The sequence below is a fragment of the Sycon ciliatum genome, chromosome 2 (assembly GCF_964019385.1).
Source record: "Sycon ciliatum chromosome 2, ocSycCili1.1, whole genome shotgun sequence".
Lineage (NCBI taxonomy): Eukaryota > Metazoa > Porifera > Calcarea > Leucosolenida > Sycettidae > Sycon > Sycon ciliatum.
This window is the reverse complement of record NC_088644.1, coordinates 29,891,344-29,909,706: the sequence shown is the minus strand read 5'-3', so window position 1 is coordinate 29,909,706 and position 18,363 is coordinate 29,891,344. Positions and strand designations below refer to the sequence as shown.

General features: G+C 46.9%; 2 protein-coding genes across 3 annotated transcripts in view; both read right to left on the bottom strand.

The window, feature by feature from the left end:
* Window positions 1–2,606, bottom strand: part of LOC135809619 (integrin alpha-9-like) — a 29,932-nt gene extending 27,326 nt beyond the window's left edge. Inside the window, exons 1-2 of the mRNA XM_065323006.1 lie at window positions 1,108–2,606; window positions 842–975 (exon numbers count right to left, since the gene is read on the bottom strand). Coding sequence (XP_065179078.1) covers window positions 842–975; window positions 1,108–1,313 — 340 coding nt within the window. The 5' untranslated portion in view covers window positions 1,314–2,606. The remainder of the gene's footprint in view (window positions 1–841; window positions 976–1,107) is intronic.
* Window positions 2,607–2,984: 378 nt separating this feature from the next.
* LOC135809618 (uncharacterized) lies at window positions 2,985–16,977 on the bottom strand. 2 transcript variants are annotated; one of them, XM_065323004.1, is made up of 15 exons: window positions 16,630–16,977; window positions 14,718–14,766; window positions 11,619–11,743; window positions 11,058–11,091; window positions 10,194–10,273; window positions 9,207–9,265; window positions 8,527–8,594; window positions 8,217–8,302; window positions 7,617–7,701; window positions 7,169–7,222; window positions 6,485–6,579; window positions 6,009–6,080; window positions 5,567–5,668; window positions 4,645–4,767; window positions 2,985–4,058 (listed from the first exon to the last, which is right to left on the bottom strand). In XM_065323004.1, exons 1-15 carry the CDS (start codon window positions 16,869–16,871, stop codon window positions 3,893–3,895), a joined length of 1,440 nt encoding a protein of 479 aa, XP_065179076.1. In that variant the 5' UTR covers window positions 16,872–16,977; the 3' UTR covers window positions 2,985–3,892. The 2 variants fall into 2 exon arrangements, with proteins under 2 accessions (XP_065179076.1, XP_065179077.1); XM_065323005.1 differs by lacking the exon at window positions 14,718–14,766 and having other exon boundaries at window positions 16,630–16,754.
* Window positions 16,978–18,363: the final 1,386 nt, after the last annotated feature.

The window sequence follows — 18,363 nt, the reverse complement described above, 5'->3', positions numbered from 1 at the left end:
CGTCATGATGAAGTCCGCCAATAGCCTACGTCAGTCCAGATGTCTCGCAATGGATAAGATCAAATGGAAAGGACTATTTCAGAAACACATACCCTATTTACTGCGGTACTCAATGTGAGACAGAAGCGGAACAGGCATACAATTTTCATTGTTATGTCCTATTACGCGCGATGTATTATTATTATATGACGAATGGAAAACAATTCAAGATGCTCCAACAAATCATCAGCAATGGTTGACATTCATCTAACATCAAGAAAATTGGAATTTGTGGTGGAAAATTCTGATAATTATCACTTTGCCAGAAGCTGTGGACTCCGTTGGTGCCTGAGATCCCCTGCCCCCGTTGCCGATCATGTCAACCATATCCATGGTATTATATAAGTAGACCTGGACAGTATGCTTGGGCATGAGTGGTTGACAAGCATGTGCAGTTAACCAATGCGTGCATAACCAACGGCTCCAAGTGAACAGCGATGAGAAATTACACACAGGGCCAGTGGAATTGTCCATCAAGCGGTGTCCCTACCCCAATATTTTATGTCGCCACACTCATGTTTAGAGGCCAGTTCTGTCTCTCTTTCAAATTGTATCATCCATGCCAGGACTGCCGGAAGCAGTTTTTGATTGGTCCGACCATACCATAGCCTTTCACACAGTTTGTGTATGATAAAGCGGGTACGCATAACCTCCTCAACAGAAAAAACAAAAAAATGTTGGTGGCAAACAAGTTGGTCTGGTGATGACCTGACCAACCAACCGCTCTGGTCCCAGCCGGCCTGCATGCCAGTGAGAACAGTAGTGAGAACATTTCCATTCCACTCAAGGTGAGTGCTCTGACCTGAGCTGTCGACCGAGACTTCCTGACACCCTTCAGTTGACTTGATTTGAAATGGACACTCAAAGAGCGCACCCGATTTCGTCACAGATCGGTCGGCGAAAACGCTCGATGCCTTCGGAGCACCGACTAGTAACCTGCACACACAGGATTCAAATCCACCACAGAAATGGACATGCCGCATGCAGCACTGTGTGAGCACAATGCACCGTGACGTAAACGACTATGATATCCTTCCACAATAATAGCAGCTACAGCTAGAAACCTACCCGCTCTGATTGCCGTAAGTGTGAAAAGACAGGCTGAAACCAAAGTACGTGTCGGTGTCGTCTTCGCCCTTCCACGTGTAAGGCACATCCGTAGCAGCCAGATACGCATCCACCGCTAAATGCTGTTGAAGCTGGTCCAGGCACATGGAGTATAGCAGTACTGAGTTGAGGAAGCTCACCAGCCTCCACCATGGCAGCTCAGCCATTGGCCACTAGCGCTGCCCTCCTGCAGAACACTGAAACTCTCCAACAAACGTCTTTCTGCTTCTGTGTGTCTTATTGCGTGGACTGATAGAATACAAGGCTGCTGGAGACAGACTAAGCTCTATTTCCTTTCTGCACGCGTCCCAGTCCTGATTCGGAACACCATACAACTGACTCTTCTCCAGTCAAACCTACTAGTACCACAGAACTAGCTTGCGCTGTAAAACTTTCCAGAGAACTTCAGGCACCGTTGCTTCCACTAGAATATGCTTTCGACGTTCCCGACAAGACGGAAAGCTGGTGTTGAGGACAGTCACACTGCTTCTCATCTGAGCTCTCGGGTCTCTGACGACGTCGTCGAATTTGCTGCTCGATCACTTGTCCCCGCGTGTCCACAGAACTATCGCCACTCACGGAGCGCGCACCATTCGTAGTCTTTGCAGGGTAGATTGATCGACATCCTTCGCTTTCTTACTTCTGCAGTTCGTCGACAATTTCCGTCGTCATACACGAGTCAGTTGAGGCTGGCGTGGGAAACCATCGTCAGCGTTGTCGAAACCACGAACGGCAATCGAACGGTCTGCAGCATTCGTTGAGGCATTGTCCTCCGCACAGGTGCAGCTTTGCGGGGCGCACTGTTTGCTTTGCGAAAATCACCTCGTCCATCGCACGCCGTGGTGAAGTCCAACTGCAGCCACCACTCGCCATGCTGACCGTGTCCTTGTTCAGCAGGTCGTTCACGGCAGTTCTTGGCCTTCGTGCGGGGTACAAGCGTACACTGACCATAATCAATGCTCTGACTCTCCTGGACATGAATCAGTTGGCCATGGCCTGCAGTAAAAGCACCGGTGCATGCGGAAACGCTCACACCGGCTCAGGAAGAGAGGACGTGGCGAATCCCAATAAAAGGAAGGTGTCTTTGCGTTTCGGCCAATGTACTCTCGATCTCTCTTCCCAATGGAGAAGAGCGGTAGCTTCCTTCCAGTAAAGCAGTCTTCATCAACTGCCCCTCCGAAGATGGAATGCTAGTAAGTCGACATGCAAGCGCAGGGAAGTGTTTCCAGCCTCAGCAAGCGGAAAACTCATAAGTCATAATAATATTATGATGCCAGTACCAACACAGCAACAACCAAATCCTCTTGCTGCAGTGAAAAGTCTAGGAATGCCGAGAATACACCTGCTGCCTGCTAGTCTGTTTCGGTGCTTGTGTAGATCTACGTTGAGTCAGGACGCTGCCAAGAACCTTTGCCTTGGCAAGGCTTGGGCCTGTACCGCAGGAAGTCCGTCACCGAGTCTGTAGCATTTGCGGCTAAACTGTGACCATGGTGACATGTGTCTGAACAGTGACTTATCCGGAGGTAACCCAGGTACACGTAGATCTAGTGTAACTGTAACAAACTAGGTGTATCGGGGGACTAGCGACGTGGCTTTAGACAGCAACAAGCCGCTTTTTCATGTCGGTATTTTTCCTCGAGCTGCACTAGAGCATGCACTATCTAATATTTGTCTTTCAGAGATTTCCCACACTTCACAAAATTAAGACCATCCGACAGCGTCACTACAGCACCCCCCCCCCCCCCCCCCCCTACACACACACACACACACACACAGCAGTAACAGCGTCAGCCGCGTAACCAGCACCAGCTCATGAAGGAATCCACAGAGACCAACTCTTCCATGATAAAGACCAAGAAGGCCAATTATTTTATTCCATCATTTTCTAGCACTCAGCATGGAGTGCTGCTGCATGCATGGTGTCGTACATGGCATGGCCAGTCTTGCACACAGACCAGTGCAACAAACAATCAAACCGCTACAAGTAGTGCAGCAGCATACATCGCAAACAAATCATCCCCTTCCATGAGAGTGCTGTGTGTGATGGGAATGCATCGCACAAAGTTTGACTTGGGCAAACGTATGCAAGCTGTAGTGGCATGCCTATAGGGCTGGATCTACGATAGCATGGCATACCAACTTGGCTGGATCCCCTATAGCGAGGCATAGCTACATGGCTCGATCCACTATAGCGTGGCATACCAACTTGGATAGCGAGACATAGCTATATGGCTGGATCCACTCAATAGCGTCACGGGTATGCCTCACGGTTGGTCTGCAGCACCAACATCATACCACTTCAAAAGCAGGTAGTGCTTGCCTGGTTGCCAGGACAAGTGGCTCAGCCGACGAAGTGGCTAGGGAAACTCCCTGCCGGAATCATCATGACTGTACCGTTACTGAATACTCATGTGCCATGTTAGTTTCCACAGCGGTCTAACCCCCATGGCTGGCTATCGCCCACATCACCATTTCATTGGCTAGTGCCACGTGATTGTGAATAAATAAAATAAAAATAAATAAATAACTCAGCAAGTGAGAAGGGTGCCATTCTTGCAATAATTATGCCTTTGCAGTATGCTGGAAAGATCCATCGCTTTCTTGATAGAACATGAGCTTCAAGGCGCACCGAGTTGAAGTGTCTTTGATTGACGAGCCTCGTCAACTTGTAAACTGCAGTCTCTTGTGGCTTGCTGGCCAATGGCACAGGGAGTAGAGATCAAACATGTCTGTAGAGACTCTGGGTTCATTGCCAGGCCAAACCGAGCAGGCAGGGCATATACTCCTGGTGGTCCACGCCCAGCACCATAGAATACAGGTGCTCGACAAAGTTGCCCAGATTGATGGCCCGAACATCGCGAGCCATCGACAGAAACAGCATCACATGATCGGCCACACGGCTTGTTACAGCGCTGCAGGGCACATCGATCAGACACGCATGCAAAACAAACAAGCTGTTAGGAAAATATAGCTTTCTTACATTACACGTGATCGTTGCCGGGGCCATGGCCAATAGGCGATCTTCCCGCCGCGGGCATAATCAGGCCATCAGGACCGTTTGACGTCATTTCGGGAGTTTCAGGACCGTTTGACGTCATTTCGGGAATGTTAGGACCGTTTGACGTCATCTCAGGAATAATTTTCGACCTTTGACCTTCCCTAATAATTATGTTGCTTCGCGCTGTAAGAAATCAAATCAAGCACGCTCTGTCTGTCATGATGGCTGAATCTTGCCCTTGCCTGCAGCCCTCGGGCCAACGGCCCTTGGGCTGCAGGCTCGGGCAAGATTCAGCCATCATGACCTCCTGAGCGTGCTTGATTACATACATCCATGGTAGTGTGTCATACTTTTGAATCCAAACAATAAAGCACCAATAGCACCAATAACACGTACAATTTTAAAAGTCATCTAAAGAGCTGATCTGAATAATCTCCTGCCTTTGCTGCGGTAGGTCAAGTGTAACACATCGAATCATAGCCAGGAAAGGCTGGAAGTACCTTTTGAAGATGTCCAATTCTTCAGCAGGCACTAGTTGATTCATTCTGGCATCGGCTGCACATTGCTTCAAGGCTAGGCAGTGTTCATTCTCATCCGCATTGGAATACTTCACAAGCTTGTAGCTAGAGAGCAAGCAACACACATAGCATATAGGGAACTAGACTGACAGCGCTGTTGATGTGCTGCATGTGACAAACCATCGTTACAGTATCAAGGATAGTTTGTTTGCTTCGTATTTCACTTCACCGGATAAACATGCATTTCTTCCTTCTTGTCTAAGCATACGGCTAGACTCTCAATAATAGATGAAGAAGTCGCGTGAACTATTTGACTTCTTTCGGTGGCAAATATTTCAACCTTGTAAAACAAGTACTTCCATGGGTTCTATCTACACAACTCCATTCCCATAAGAGCTGTATCTCTCCCATGATCTAAGAGAGCGGTGGGCACCTACGGATATGGGACGATCCGCTTGACTGAACTCCACGTAAGCCATGAAGTTTATAGGCACAAACGTACAACAATTGCACTAAAACGTTTTTGTTTACAATAAATGTGAATGGTGTACGTGCTTGAGAGCGGTGCACTTCGAGTTCCCTGCCTTACAGGTACATGTACATATTATATTGTCGGGCACCAAAGAATGACAGGCTGAAGATGAACAGGTTAGGAGTTTCCAAGCACAGCTTACCGATATACGTGTATAATAATTACCCATGTGAAGTTCATCCACCGTCAACTCAACTGCTCAACTGCTCGTTCTTCTGTCTGTGTAATAATTACCCAAGAAGTGCTCAGATATACCTAGACTGAAGTACATGAAAAATAAGATTCGCTTTTAAAGCTACGACGCCAATCCCCCGTTCTTCAGCAGCCGACGGTACTGAACTAAAGTATGTCGTGTTGCCACCTGTTGCTTACCGACTAGCCAGCGTGTGCGCCAAAAACACTGCTCTCTCGTCGCTCAATGTCTTGTGCAGGACTTCGTCGACAAACAGCCAGGCCCCATAGAGAAGCTTACACCTGTACATGTACGTGCAATGAACAACACAGGGAATATAAATGCCATGTGAAGTCGCCAAGCACAGGAAAACAGCACAACTATGCACACACAAGATAACAAGAAGAAGAGGATGAAGATTTGTGGGTTGTAAAAGCCTTCTTTCTGGTTGTAAGGAGCTCTGCCCCTGGGCATCGAGTACTCTACTGGAGAGCATGGAACATTTCTGTTGCACAGACAAGATAAGCATATGTACTACCATGGGAACTTCAGAACATGTAGTATGAGTGTGTCATGATACCAGTCACCTGGCCGTGTGATCAGTGACAGGCGTAATCATAACACAGACAGATAGTGCGGTACCTTGGCCAGTCAGACTCAAGGGCGATCGGGAGCTGATAGATCTTTTCCATTGTTAGAAACGCCTCCGATTGACTGAAGAAGAGACAGAACAACAATCAGCCATCGCCAAAACATGAACTTGTGATCAGTGGTATCATACAGGACGAGTTTGAAGCAATTCAAGGTCAGAGACCAGCAGCATGGACAGGGACGTTACACGGTGAAAAATTGTATGGAGATACTCTAATTTCAGAAATTTTCGGTGCTCAATATTTTCGGTATGAGGGCAAAAGGACAGGTAAGGTGGACAGAAAATTTAGGTACAGAGAAACAGTTCCCTATTGGATTATGTGTGTCAGTGTTTAGTTTGGCGTATTCAAATTTTAGGTATGAAACAGATGCACCGAAAGTACCGAAAATAAAAGTGCACCGAAAATTTGTGAAATTACAGTAAACAGTTTCAGAAGCGGTACAAATCAACCTCAATAGTTCAGTACCTCCATGCATTGACCGACATAGATGCCACGTGTGTTTGAACACTGTGGAACCAGTATGGTGGTATGTACAGAGCCTGGTCAGCTTGTAGTGTCACCTGCAGTGTCACAGAAACCAAGTTCATAAATATACTCAGTGCAAATCGGTACGTAAAATAGTAATAGCAGGGGAGCATATGGTGGGATGAGAGCTACTACAAATTTGTGCACATCACATCAAGCTAATAAGGCTGCGCTAGGGCAAAGGCTTTAGACCATCTATGCCTCTCTATTGATGAGCCTAACTACTGCTGCTGATTCTAAAGGTCATAATATTGAAGTTGCAAAAGCAATGCAATTTCAGCAGACCCTGAAGTCAAACTAGATTGCGGCACAGCTGCTCACTGTACTTGTAGACTCCCACTAACACATAAACTTGCAGGTTTCCCATCCCCACTGTCTGAAGAGTTCTCAAAACCTACACTGAGATAGAGCTTGCTCAAAAAGTGCTCAAAATCTACAGGCCGGCAGAGCTTGCTCATGAAGCACTCACAACCTACAGATGGAGCTTGCTCAGAACGTGCTCAAAACCTACAGGTGGATGGCTTGCACGCACATGGAACTGAGACTGAAGGGATCTCTGATCACTGACTGTTTCCTGTCCTCTTTCCAAAACTGTGTAGTTCAACCAACACACCATGTGTTTACCGAGTATTTGTCACCATTCACAAGTTTGCCTCTCGAACTGATGTTGAATGGTACCTGAACAACACATGGATGAAGAAAAGGAGTGAGAAAAAATAGGTATTGATAATCATGGCTACTGCTGGACAAGACACACAGCTATACTGGCATACCCAACTATACACTTGTACAGCTGAGTGCAACTACCCAGAACTAGGGACAAGTGAAACAAGTGCATGCATTCAACCGTCTTTCCCTCGAGATAGGTAGTGCATTGAGCGGAAGGAATAATGATGCTCACATTACAAAGCAGTTGTCTACTTCCGACTGTGTCCAGAAAAATTGCCTGATCAACCTACAAGCAGTTACGTGAAGCCTACACAGAGTCCAATCAAAATTTCGAGTATGGCTCACCAGGATTCAAGACATAGGGGCTTTTAACAATACAACGGGATCAATCCACTGGCCTCACCTGCGCCTGGCGATAGAAGTGGTGTATGGATGGGTACAGGCCAAGCTGTCTGAATGCTGATGGTGGGTACAGGTGAAATGTTTTGCTGGAACAGCGAACAACAACAACAACAACACAAATCAGAAAGAGAGCATGACATGAAATACCTTTAATGATCACCAGATGACCACTGGTACATGTGTGCATGTGCGTACAAATCCGACAAGGTAAATTACATGCAAGTGTGCAGTGGTGGAACAACACATGCATGGCTTGCAATTAGAACTTCAGGTTAGTCTGACATGAATGTCATTTCATCATGTGTAAGGATACACATTGAGGGGCTTTTTTAATAGAATCGGCATGATTTGGTTTGGTGAGACAGACGTCGGACCTTCCCGCATCTGTAGGAACACCGTCACCTTCAAGTGTGAACACTGGGACATGCAGGTGTGGACCTTCAAACTCCAGAATGTTACATATTCGTCTAGTCATCGTGCCAAGGAGATGAAATACTAGTAACCGAGAAGGGATGTACTATGAAAGGGTTTGGTATGGGAAGTGTTCCCGTACTCAAGCCACCCATACATATAGGAATTACCCAGCCATAGCACACCTTACTTGCCGTGAATCATAGCATGTAGGTTGTCTGAAGTATCGTAGTGCCAGTCAGCCGTTACACCCATACTGCCAAACCAGAAGTTGATCTGTGGATACGGACAGCAACATAGACAAAACGGACATTGCCATTGCCAAACCAATGTTAGGAAGTTACTAGCAACACACACGCCCCCCCCCCCACACACACACACATACACACACACACACACACACACACACACACGCACACACATACACACACACACCCATTATATACTCAGTATGTGCGAATCTACATGTACAAATACTCAACCATGCCTCAACCACCAACCTGAGCATCGCTGTGCATATCAGCTGGGAACGATACATCACGCGGGTCACCGAAATCCTCTGGAATGCCTATTGGTGCACGGTGAAGGACATAACACATGTAACGCAAAGCAAAGGGACGGCAATATTCAACAGCATGCCGCAGCTGACAAACACCATAACTGCACTGTTTGACAGAGATTCTACCGTATCCACACGTGCAGCTGCATGCTAAGCCGGCATTGCTGCATGATACTAAGACTAAGGGGGCTAGTTCGTTTTGAATCTACAGGTTTGGGTAGAAACTAGTACTTCTTCCGGTAGATGCGCTCCTTGTTCTACTCAAAAGAGAAGATTCTACCTTTCTCTCCCGGCTCTACTAGGTTTGAAGCTGGTAGAGGTCGGTAGAAGTTGGTAGAGATACGCTGGGATTTCCAGCAGGATCAGGGAGTTGAATACAACTCCGTAGAGAAGAAAAAACACTTCACGTCACAGTACTATTTCGTGAAAACTACCAAATCCAGTAGGGTAGCGTTCGTGCACTTACCTCTGCCTTCTACATCTATCGGCAGAATGGATCTACATGTACTATGCTCTACCAGGTAGCTAAACACAAACACAGCCTTAACATACTAGGTCTAATACTAATGGTTCTTCGTCGTCTAGGCAGAGAGTAGGGTATGTGTAAAGCCACAAACGTACCTAATAGCTCTGCTTCACCACTTGCATATACGTAACTGCTTGAATCTCCATTTTGTAAACTGTGGACACACACATGCAAAGTTGCACACACACACACACACACACACACACATACACACGCGCGTGCGCTCGCACATACACACACATGCACACACACACACACACACACACACACACACACACACACCTGTCCTGTTGAGCCACTGCCATGAAGGTTACGTGGGCCCCGGAGGGGCAGCTGAGAGAGAGGAGGAGCACACAGCCCTGTGACGATCCAGGTGATGCGGTAAGCGAAATCGGCACACACACACACACACACACACACACGGTCTGCTGAGCCCACACCAACTCGGCAGCACCGGCAAGATCAACGGCAAGCTGTAGACCAACCGGCCGCATGCCGCAGGGTTCTAGCTGCCTATACATACATCTGCATCACAGCATTTTGCAGCTGATCGGTGGGCATACCGTTGAGGCTGTGTGAAGATGGTGGTCCAAAATGCACAGAATAGATAATTTTCAAGTTGCAAGTAATGCCCATAGACTGCGAAGAGTACATGTATCAGTACATGTATCCTGTTCGTATACTGCTGGTCAGTGATGATGTCAACAATGCATTGTGCCCAATCTCAAGCCAGGCGTCAGCGGCTGGACAGAAAACTTGATTCCTTCATGCCTTTTTACCTTTTTTTACTGTTTCGGACATTTGCCGTGGTTGGCTATCACCCTTCATTTCACATTCATTTGTCATTGGCAGTTGTTTGACGAGCCAGGAAATGTTGAATAAATAAATTAATTAATTAAAAAACCCACTCCCAGCTCTTGCCCGGCACCTGGTCACGTTACAACAGATTATCACAGCCCTGTAATAGCCGGTTTTACTGCCTGAATCGATCATTGTCCCACAGCCTAGGGTGGTGTAAATAGCACCTTGAAACGTAATGCTGAATTCTGGAGAAAATGAGACTGATGCATTTAATCACGCACCGATGGAAGAGCTTCTTGGCGTTCATGACGATATTGGAGTAGTTCACACGGTTTGTTGCCGCCGCTGAGCCTGAGTAGGGCTGCATGAGAGGAAACAATGAGTGATACAAACCGGCTTGGTAACTGCAAAATATCCATACACTACGTAGTCTATGCACAACTCCCCAGTATTGATTAACTGTTACACGTGACATGACAAATTGCAGGTAGTACATCACCATAGGCACAGGGGATACCATTCGGAAATTGTTCTGGCCAGCGAAATTTTACCTCTTGAAAAAGTAGCGCCGTGCTCAAATGCGCAGAGTGGTGTCTGTGGTGTCAGGGCCACATAGTCCCCCCCCCCCCCCCCCAACCCCACCTCCCGACGCTAATATAAGCATGAGGTATAATTTCTCTCGCCAGGACAACAGTCGCAACAATGCTTGTGGAGGAATCATCTGGTAACTCTCGGCACAGGGATACGTATGTAACTCGAAGGCATGTGCATTGTGCAATCAAAATAGTTCCCACCAGCCATGCACCTTTTTTCGCTCAGTATCAGCCGAAACGGTACATGTAGGATCAAATTAGTCTGTGGCAGCCGCTACAAAATGCGCGGAATACCTAATAACATGTTCTACGTGATATGGTACAAGTGCACAGCGCGAACCTGAGTGAGGCCGGCAGTGCAACATCATGCATTAGCAGCACATAATGGTACCATGCAATTTTAAAAAGTGAATGATACAAGTCCTGGTACCGTGTGCTTTGTAAAAGTGAGTGATACAAGTTCCGCTGCACGATCCCAGAACTGAAAGTCTGGGATGCAATAAAATCACCCAGTGACCTGCTGCAGATGGTTTCCATGCAGATTTTCCTCACCTTACTTGAAGTTGAGTACTTGAACTCGGCAGTGCTGCAAAGCAGTGAAGGATAAAACGCATCCAGTCTCGTGAGCATGAACAAATGTATGCAGTAGATCGGCAATACACCAGTACGGCAGTAGCCTTTCAGAAGATGCGGCGAATAGAGAACATTTTACACTGAGTGTCCTGTGCCCCGATCTCGCATAGATGCAAGAGAAGCCTATTCGCGAGTCAATGTAATGCATCACCAGGGGTGTCACAGGGTTATGGGGAGTGGTATGAGGGGGGGGGGGGGGGGGATCGGATTTTAGGCAAACAGGACACGGTATAGCGCTCTACAGGCGCTCTGGGTGGACCATCCTGGACGAAAAGTGGTACGACCATGGTCATGCCGTGTGTTATACCCCTGATGACTAGACTATGGATTGCTGCTGCATTGGTATGGTTGCCCAACAAGCAACGTGAACCTCGTCACACGCATGTCCTAGTCAATCCTGATACTGATAGGTTCTGTGCGCCTAAAATTATCAACACGAAGTGCAAACTACCCACGGTGGTTGTCAGTACAGAGACTAACCGAGACAGCTTGACAGGTAGATCAGCGTGCACAGAGTTCTGCAGATATGGCCACGTCCAGTCCATGCATGGCCAGGTGGTGAAAGGCGTATTCTCCACGACAATAGGTTTGCCTTGCAACACCAGCTGCACAGCAAGCAAAGGTAGAAGAGAGCGGTGATATGATCTCTCGGCAACATCCCCGAATGCAATCAGTGATGGATGTGTACACTGAGATTAGGCCACCCTTTCTTTTTTCGTTGTTTAACGTCCGCACCCGCGTACCTTTTTGCCTCCGACCGGAAAAAAACCCAAGAAAGTAGTAGTACCAATAATATGCGAAGTTGTAAATACATGATTGTGTAGTTTCATAGTGTGCCGATCATGACCTTAAACTTATAATCTTGCCTCCCGGTCATGCCTTTGTCTTGTGTTCTTTTTCTTTTTTTGTTGGCCTTTAAATATCGTACGGTGTGTGTCCTAGTAAAAATCCAGATGTAATGAATTCATGACATGCTAACTCCATGTTATGTACCTGTTTTGTTGGCTTCATCAGGCATGTGCTCCAATGTACCATCAAAGAGTGTTGTTCTATGCCTGCAAGTGCCGTTAGACCCAGAAATATTGTATATATCACATGCTTTACTGGTCAAAATGTTTGATTGGGGTTTCCAGTCTTTGGAATGGGCTTTTGTTTTTTTCGCCCTCCCGCGTACCTTTTCGCGAAAAAAAGGACGTTAAACAATGAATTAACAAAGGGTGGCCTTACACTGCAATCCCTTGCAGTGGCGGTGGGATCCTACATGCTGCGAGTCCGGCACCGATCAAACGGCTCCAGTCGCCACCAGTCTTTTTATTTTTTTAATCAAAATCTCATAGCATGCCATTGAGACTACCAATAATGTAGAGATATGGGTGATTGCCCGTGACTTGAACCATGGCCACAGAATGAAACAAGAGAAGCGATAAAGGGAGCTAGTCAGAGTACAACTATAACAAGAGACAAGCAGGGACTTGAACCATAATTATGGTATCCTAGGCAGTAACTTGAGCTAGAGGGTCTACTTCGAAGTAGTATTAGCTTCCAAACAATGGCTGGTTATATTCGACCACGTTATTTTATTTATTTTTTACAGAATGCACCTCCTACTGATAGACCATAACAAAGAGAGGAGAAGAAGAAGACAAAAGAAAATAATGATCGAGACAACACAGGAGAAAGACAGACAATGTACTAGTAGGGGCTCTCAGGGAGCCTGTGCCGGTGAGGCGGGACTAGCAACGCCGACCTAGGGTCTCGGCGTTAGCGCTATCCAGCGCACCGTGGACGGGATTACGAAACACGTGTAAATAGATAAGTGAGGGGGAGGGAGCTGATTGTGGATAAATGGGGTGTTACAGCGAGTCTGTGCGTCATCTTTGTATTGGCTTTGGCCATGAGAATGTGTTGTAACTGTTGCTCAGCACATGTTCAATAAGTCTAATACCGGTAATAAATAAACAACCATCCAATACAAAGTGGTGAGCTTTGAATGTTAACCACACACATGTGTTCTGTAATATGCCATATCAAAGAATTTTACTATTTCCACTGGCAAATCCGGAAATGTTTTCGCACAATCTGCTTCGACTTGGGTTCAGTTTTGTGATTTATAAAGAAATTGGCGCTCGTATTATGATCACAGCGCATCAAGGAATGTGCCACCAATGGGCAACGTTCTCAATAGGTTTGGACATGGGCATGCACAGCACACGGTACTGCTCAAAGTCGATCAAGTCAGTGAATGCCACGTCGGCTCTGTGCAGCCCTAGACCTGCGAACACCGGCATATGAACTAGTGCAGGGTGCAAACTTGCACGCGATCGCATTTCATTGAGTGGCACTGTACATGCACTGCACACCGTGCAGGAAAGCGGAGTCTCTGCCGTGCCCTAAATGACCCTGGATGGTCTATGACATTGGATGAAATTTAAAGAGAAATGAACGGCTACGAATGTGCTGCTGCTGGCTGGTAGTGATACCTAGAGCCTAGAAAGTCAGCTGCGGGATAAGCCTCCTGCCTACAGTCTGGAAGCCATCAACGTGTGCAGTGTACAGTACACTCATAGCTCTCTTATCCGGACCTCCACTTAGCTACGGGCGCCACGGGCTAACAGACACGCTGTGGTTGAGTTTAATGGAAATATTACAATTTGTTTTGCCCGATCAAGTTCTTGGTGGAAATAGTGACGTAGTATTCCAGATCTCTGACCCTTCCCCTTCAAACAGTGCATGATTCAGAGTTACGGGCATTTCCAAGTTACAGGCAGTGCCCAGTCCTGGACAGCCCGGACAAGGGAAATATGAGTCACTGTACAGTCAGACCTCGCCTAACCGCACACATCCGTTTTCCACAAAATATCCGGATTGGCGAGGGAACCGGATACTCGAACACACATACTGTGTGTATGCATGACATATGCTGCAAACCGGTAACCAGCGATTTTCTTCCGGATGACGAGGGATCCGGACAAGCGAGGTCTGACTGCACTACATCAGTCATCATTATAGACTACTGTCATCTTCCGCCAGTGTACGCCGAAGAGTAGCCGCTCCCTACCCAGCAGGCACTGGGGATGTGCAAGCAAGACTACGGGGCAATGTTAAGTTAACCGATTCAGACTCATGTACTTCGGAGCCCTGGCAAAAAACAAACAGGGAACTTTCAAAAAATACATGCCAATAATGCAAGGAAGGAGTTACCTCGTTTGGAGATTAACATTCAAATATACATTCCAATGTCATCAACTCCAGAAGATGTATTTTGCTCCTCACTCCTTTGTTTAGAATTGATTGTCACAAACATAGTACAGATCCGAGTCCCGCAACCATTCAACCATTCAACAGCTAGACAAGTATAATTCTAAAGCACTAACAATAATTATGCGTGTGTGTATGTGTGTGTGTGTGAGTCTGTATGTGTGTGTGCTATTGTGTGCGTGTGTGTAGGTGAGGTGTGCGCTCGTGTGTGTGTGTGTGTGTGTGTGTGTGTACATGTGTGTATGTTACACATGTATGTTTGTGTGTGTATGTGTGCGCGCGCGCGTGCGTGTTAGATGTTTGAAAGGTGTCTATACTCACATCGACCAGGGTGGATGAGGACCAAGCAACTGACTCTACTGATACGCATCTGCAACGTAGTCACAATATTCAAAAAAAAGATTCGACAATGTTTACATTTGCGAACAAGTATGCAACATTGTGAGTTACTTTCGCTATAGATTAAATTTTGCTATTTTCGCGACGATCCCACGCTCTTTGCATTGTCAGTGCACTGATGGATAAGCGACAATCAACTGTAAAGAGGCGCAGTTGGTGAAAAACGATAGCACACGATGAGACAGTTTGACGGCGGGGACTGAAGTGTATGTAATGATGTACACTCATGGATATACAGTCAGACCTCGCTTATCCGATCCTCGTTTATCCGGATCCTCGCTTATCCGGATCCTCGTTTATCTGGATCCCTCGCCATCCGGAAGAAAATCGCTGGTTACCGATGTGCAGCATATGTTTGCATACAACATAACCGGACCTACCGATCCGCATACCGGTGCATAATTTTGCGTACAAAAAGCTTCGTCGTATCCGGTTGCACGTGGCTTGCAGAAGCAAGAATCAGGGAGTTGTACAAGCAAGTGAGGTCCTTGACCTGCTGGATGCATGCAGATAGCACTCAGTTGCATGCACTTGTCATTTTTCTCCTTTGTTTTACATACTGTGCACGCTAGTTGTACTGCAAAGGACCCGTATACTCACTATATATGATGCCACTGCTTTTGACATGTCACATGCCTATCCAGTATGTGATTTCAGTTATCCGGTTCCCTCGCCTATCCGGATATTTTTTTGGAAAACAGATGTGTGCGGTTAAAGGTCTGACTGTACTTCAGTCGTACAACTGGCACTTTGAAGGAAAAAAATCAAAACTAAGGTCGTCCTGTCTCTTGTGATAAAGGAAGAGTGAACTGTGGTAAATCAGCTCCATGTGCAGTATTCATACGTATGTAGTGACGGTGGCGATAGTAATCTTTCTGTCCAGCTATCCTAGATACGCGTGCGCGTGTGTATGGTGTGTGTATGTGTGTGTGTGGTGTGTGTGAGAGAGAGTGTGGGTATGTGTAAAGTATGTGTGTATGTGTGCGTGTATGTGTGTGTGTGTGTGTGTGTGAGAGAGAGAGAGAGTGAGAGTGTGTCTGTGTGTGTGTGCATGTGTGTGTGCATGTGTGTGTGTGTGTGTGTGTGGTGTGTGTGTGTGGTGTGTGTGTGTGTGTGTGTGTGTGTGTGTGTGTGTGTGTGTGTGTGTGTGTGTGTGTGTGCAGGCGCGTGCTCGGCGATGGGCACGGGGGGGGGGGGGGGGGGGGGCACGTGCACCCCCCAAAAATTTTCAATCTGGGTAATTGCAATTGTAATGTATGCAAATATGCTCTAAAATTCAAGAAAGGTTGCAAACAAATTGCAGAAAATTGCCGGGGGGCTCCCCTCGGCTCCCGTGCACCCCCCCCCCCCCCCTAGTTGGGGGGCCGAGCACGCCCCCTGGTGTGTGTGTGTGTGTGTGTGGTGTGTGTGTGCGTGTGTGTGTGTGTGTGTGTGTGTGCGCGCGCCCGGCTGGAATGGGCGTGTGAATGTTTTCTATTCAATGTATAGCAAGCTCCGTGCCTTTTACTGGCTTTGAAGTGCATAGGAATTATTCATGCTCTGTTTGCTGTAATCGAAACCTGCACCAATTATTTCCGCTCATTCAGATACAATGCTGCTCAATGAAATCTGATCCGCGTTACCGGTAGTCTAGTTCCCCCCCCCCCCCCCCTCGCGTGACTCGCTTTGTCGGATTTTTTGAACAGCTTTACTAGTACTACTACTAGTACAGGCTAGGCTGCCTGGACGGGAGGTCTACCTACCAGCTCCGCAATGCTAGTGCCGTGGCGTAGATCTACAACTTACTTGTACAAGTAACACAGTCATCACCACTGCTTTCCCCATGCCTGCTCACCTCTCGTTATTGCTTGTTTCAATGGCATCTTCTATACCCCAGACGGTGAGGATCACCACCGTGGCTGAAATTAGCGGCAAGACGGCGGCGGTAAATATTATGAGCAGCCGTGACACATTAGCGTTTGTCCGAGGGGATTTCTCTTCAGACTTCGACCGTCCACTGGCACTGGAGTAGTCACTCTCATCGCGCTTAGCAGCCGGGACCAGCCTGTTGGCAGTAGCTCCGCGCCCGGCTACCATCTCCTTGCTCAGCTCTTCGAGCAGAAATCCGAATCCTCTACGAGACGTAACAAAGTGCCTAGTTGTGGGCTAGTACTATAGTACAGGTCAGATCTCACCGTCAATAAGCATCGTACAAAATGGAAATATCCCTGTAGCTGTCGAAACTGTGTTATAAATTCATTTATAATAATTATTATCATCATCAGTGATCTCCACACAAAATTTCCTCACAGTATAGTATGATGACGCTCGCTAAAGTTAGCCTAAACACATGACAGAGATATTTCCATTTCGTACTACTAGACTAGCGTATGCGCGTAACAAATTGGGTAAAAATTATGCATTCCTGGTCCGTAGATCTACTGTGTGGAGGCCGGACTGAGATTTTGAAGTTGAACATGTAACTAGTACTAGACTGGTACTTCTGTAGTATCCTACCAAGGCATCAGCTGACAAAATATTGGTGTCATGGAAGGTCGGCAGGGCCTGCTGAAGCGAGTTCAATTCGTAGGAATTGGGTGAAATTTTATCAGTAAATTATCGGATACTGTTGACTTCCCCGAGGTCAGTCATGTGGTTGCCCCCTAAAATCGATAAAGCCTGTTACAAAGTTATTAGCCTCTACAACACTCCATTCATTGAAAACTGGCACCCTAACTTGTCAGTTACTAACGCATGCATGGTGGTGATACGAGGTTGGAAAATTTCAAAAGCCTCTTATATTCGATAGAGTAAGACCTCGCCGGGTAATCGAACGCACATACTGTATGTATGCATGCCATGTGCTGTGAATCGGTAACCAACGATTTTCTTCCAGCAAGTGTGTCCAATAACTCCTATTGTTCTTTCTTTTTGTTGCTGTTGGTCCCCTTGGCATTCGTCTACTTCAAGTATGTCATTCTTGTTTCGATAGAACGCCTCACCATGGGTACTGTGGACAGACCATTGCATCGAATGGATGCAATTATCACCCGTGACCCGTGAGACTCACAATCATGCACATACATACATACATACACACACACACACACACACACACACACACACACACATACATACATACATACATACATACACGTTGTCTGATGATTGGTTCAGCCATGAAACTCTGAGTCACAACGGAATTAATTTGCCAAGGTTTTCATTGTGTGCCTTTGTGTACGCCGCTCTGCCTGAATCAGGCATTGAGCAGTCTTGCAGAACCAAAGCATATTGCCTATGTACACACACACACACACACACACACACACACCATTGGACCATTGGACCATTGGACGCCCATCGCCGGAGGCGATGATAGCGATGCTACAGCAGAAGCCATAGCAGCTTGTGCTGGGATTGCACCATTCAACAGCTTGCAAGGCTGAAGAATTGACCGCACTGTGTGGTGTGTGGTGTAGACCACACACACACACACACACACACACACACACACACACACACACACACACACACACACACACACACACACACACACACACACACACACACACACACACACACACACACC

What these genes read in the sequence shown, in the direction of transcription:
- LOC135809618 (XM_065323004.1), bottom strand. Translation starts at nt 16,871, where the DNA reads ATGGTAGCCGGGCGCGGAGCTACTGCCAACAGGCTGGTCCCGGCTGCT. An exon ending in AGTACTCAACTTCAAGTAAG is followed by an intron (nt 10,274 to 11,057) that starts GTGAGGAAAATC and finishes CCTCTCATGCAG; the next exon opens with CCCTACTCAGGCTCAGCGGC. An exon ending in TGAATGGTGACAAATACTCG is followed by an intron (nt 6,580 to 7,168) that starts GTAAACACATGG and finishes GTGACACTGCAG; the next exon opens with GTGACACTACAAGCTGACCA.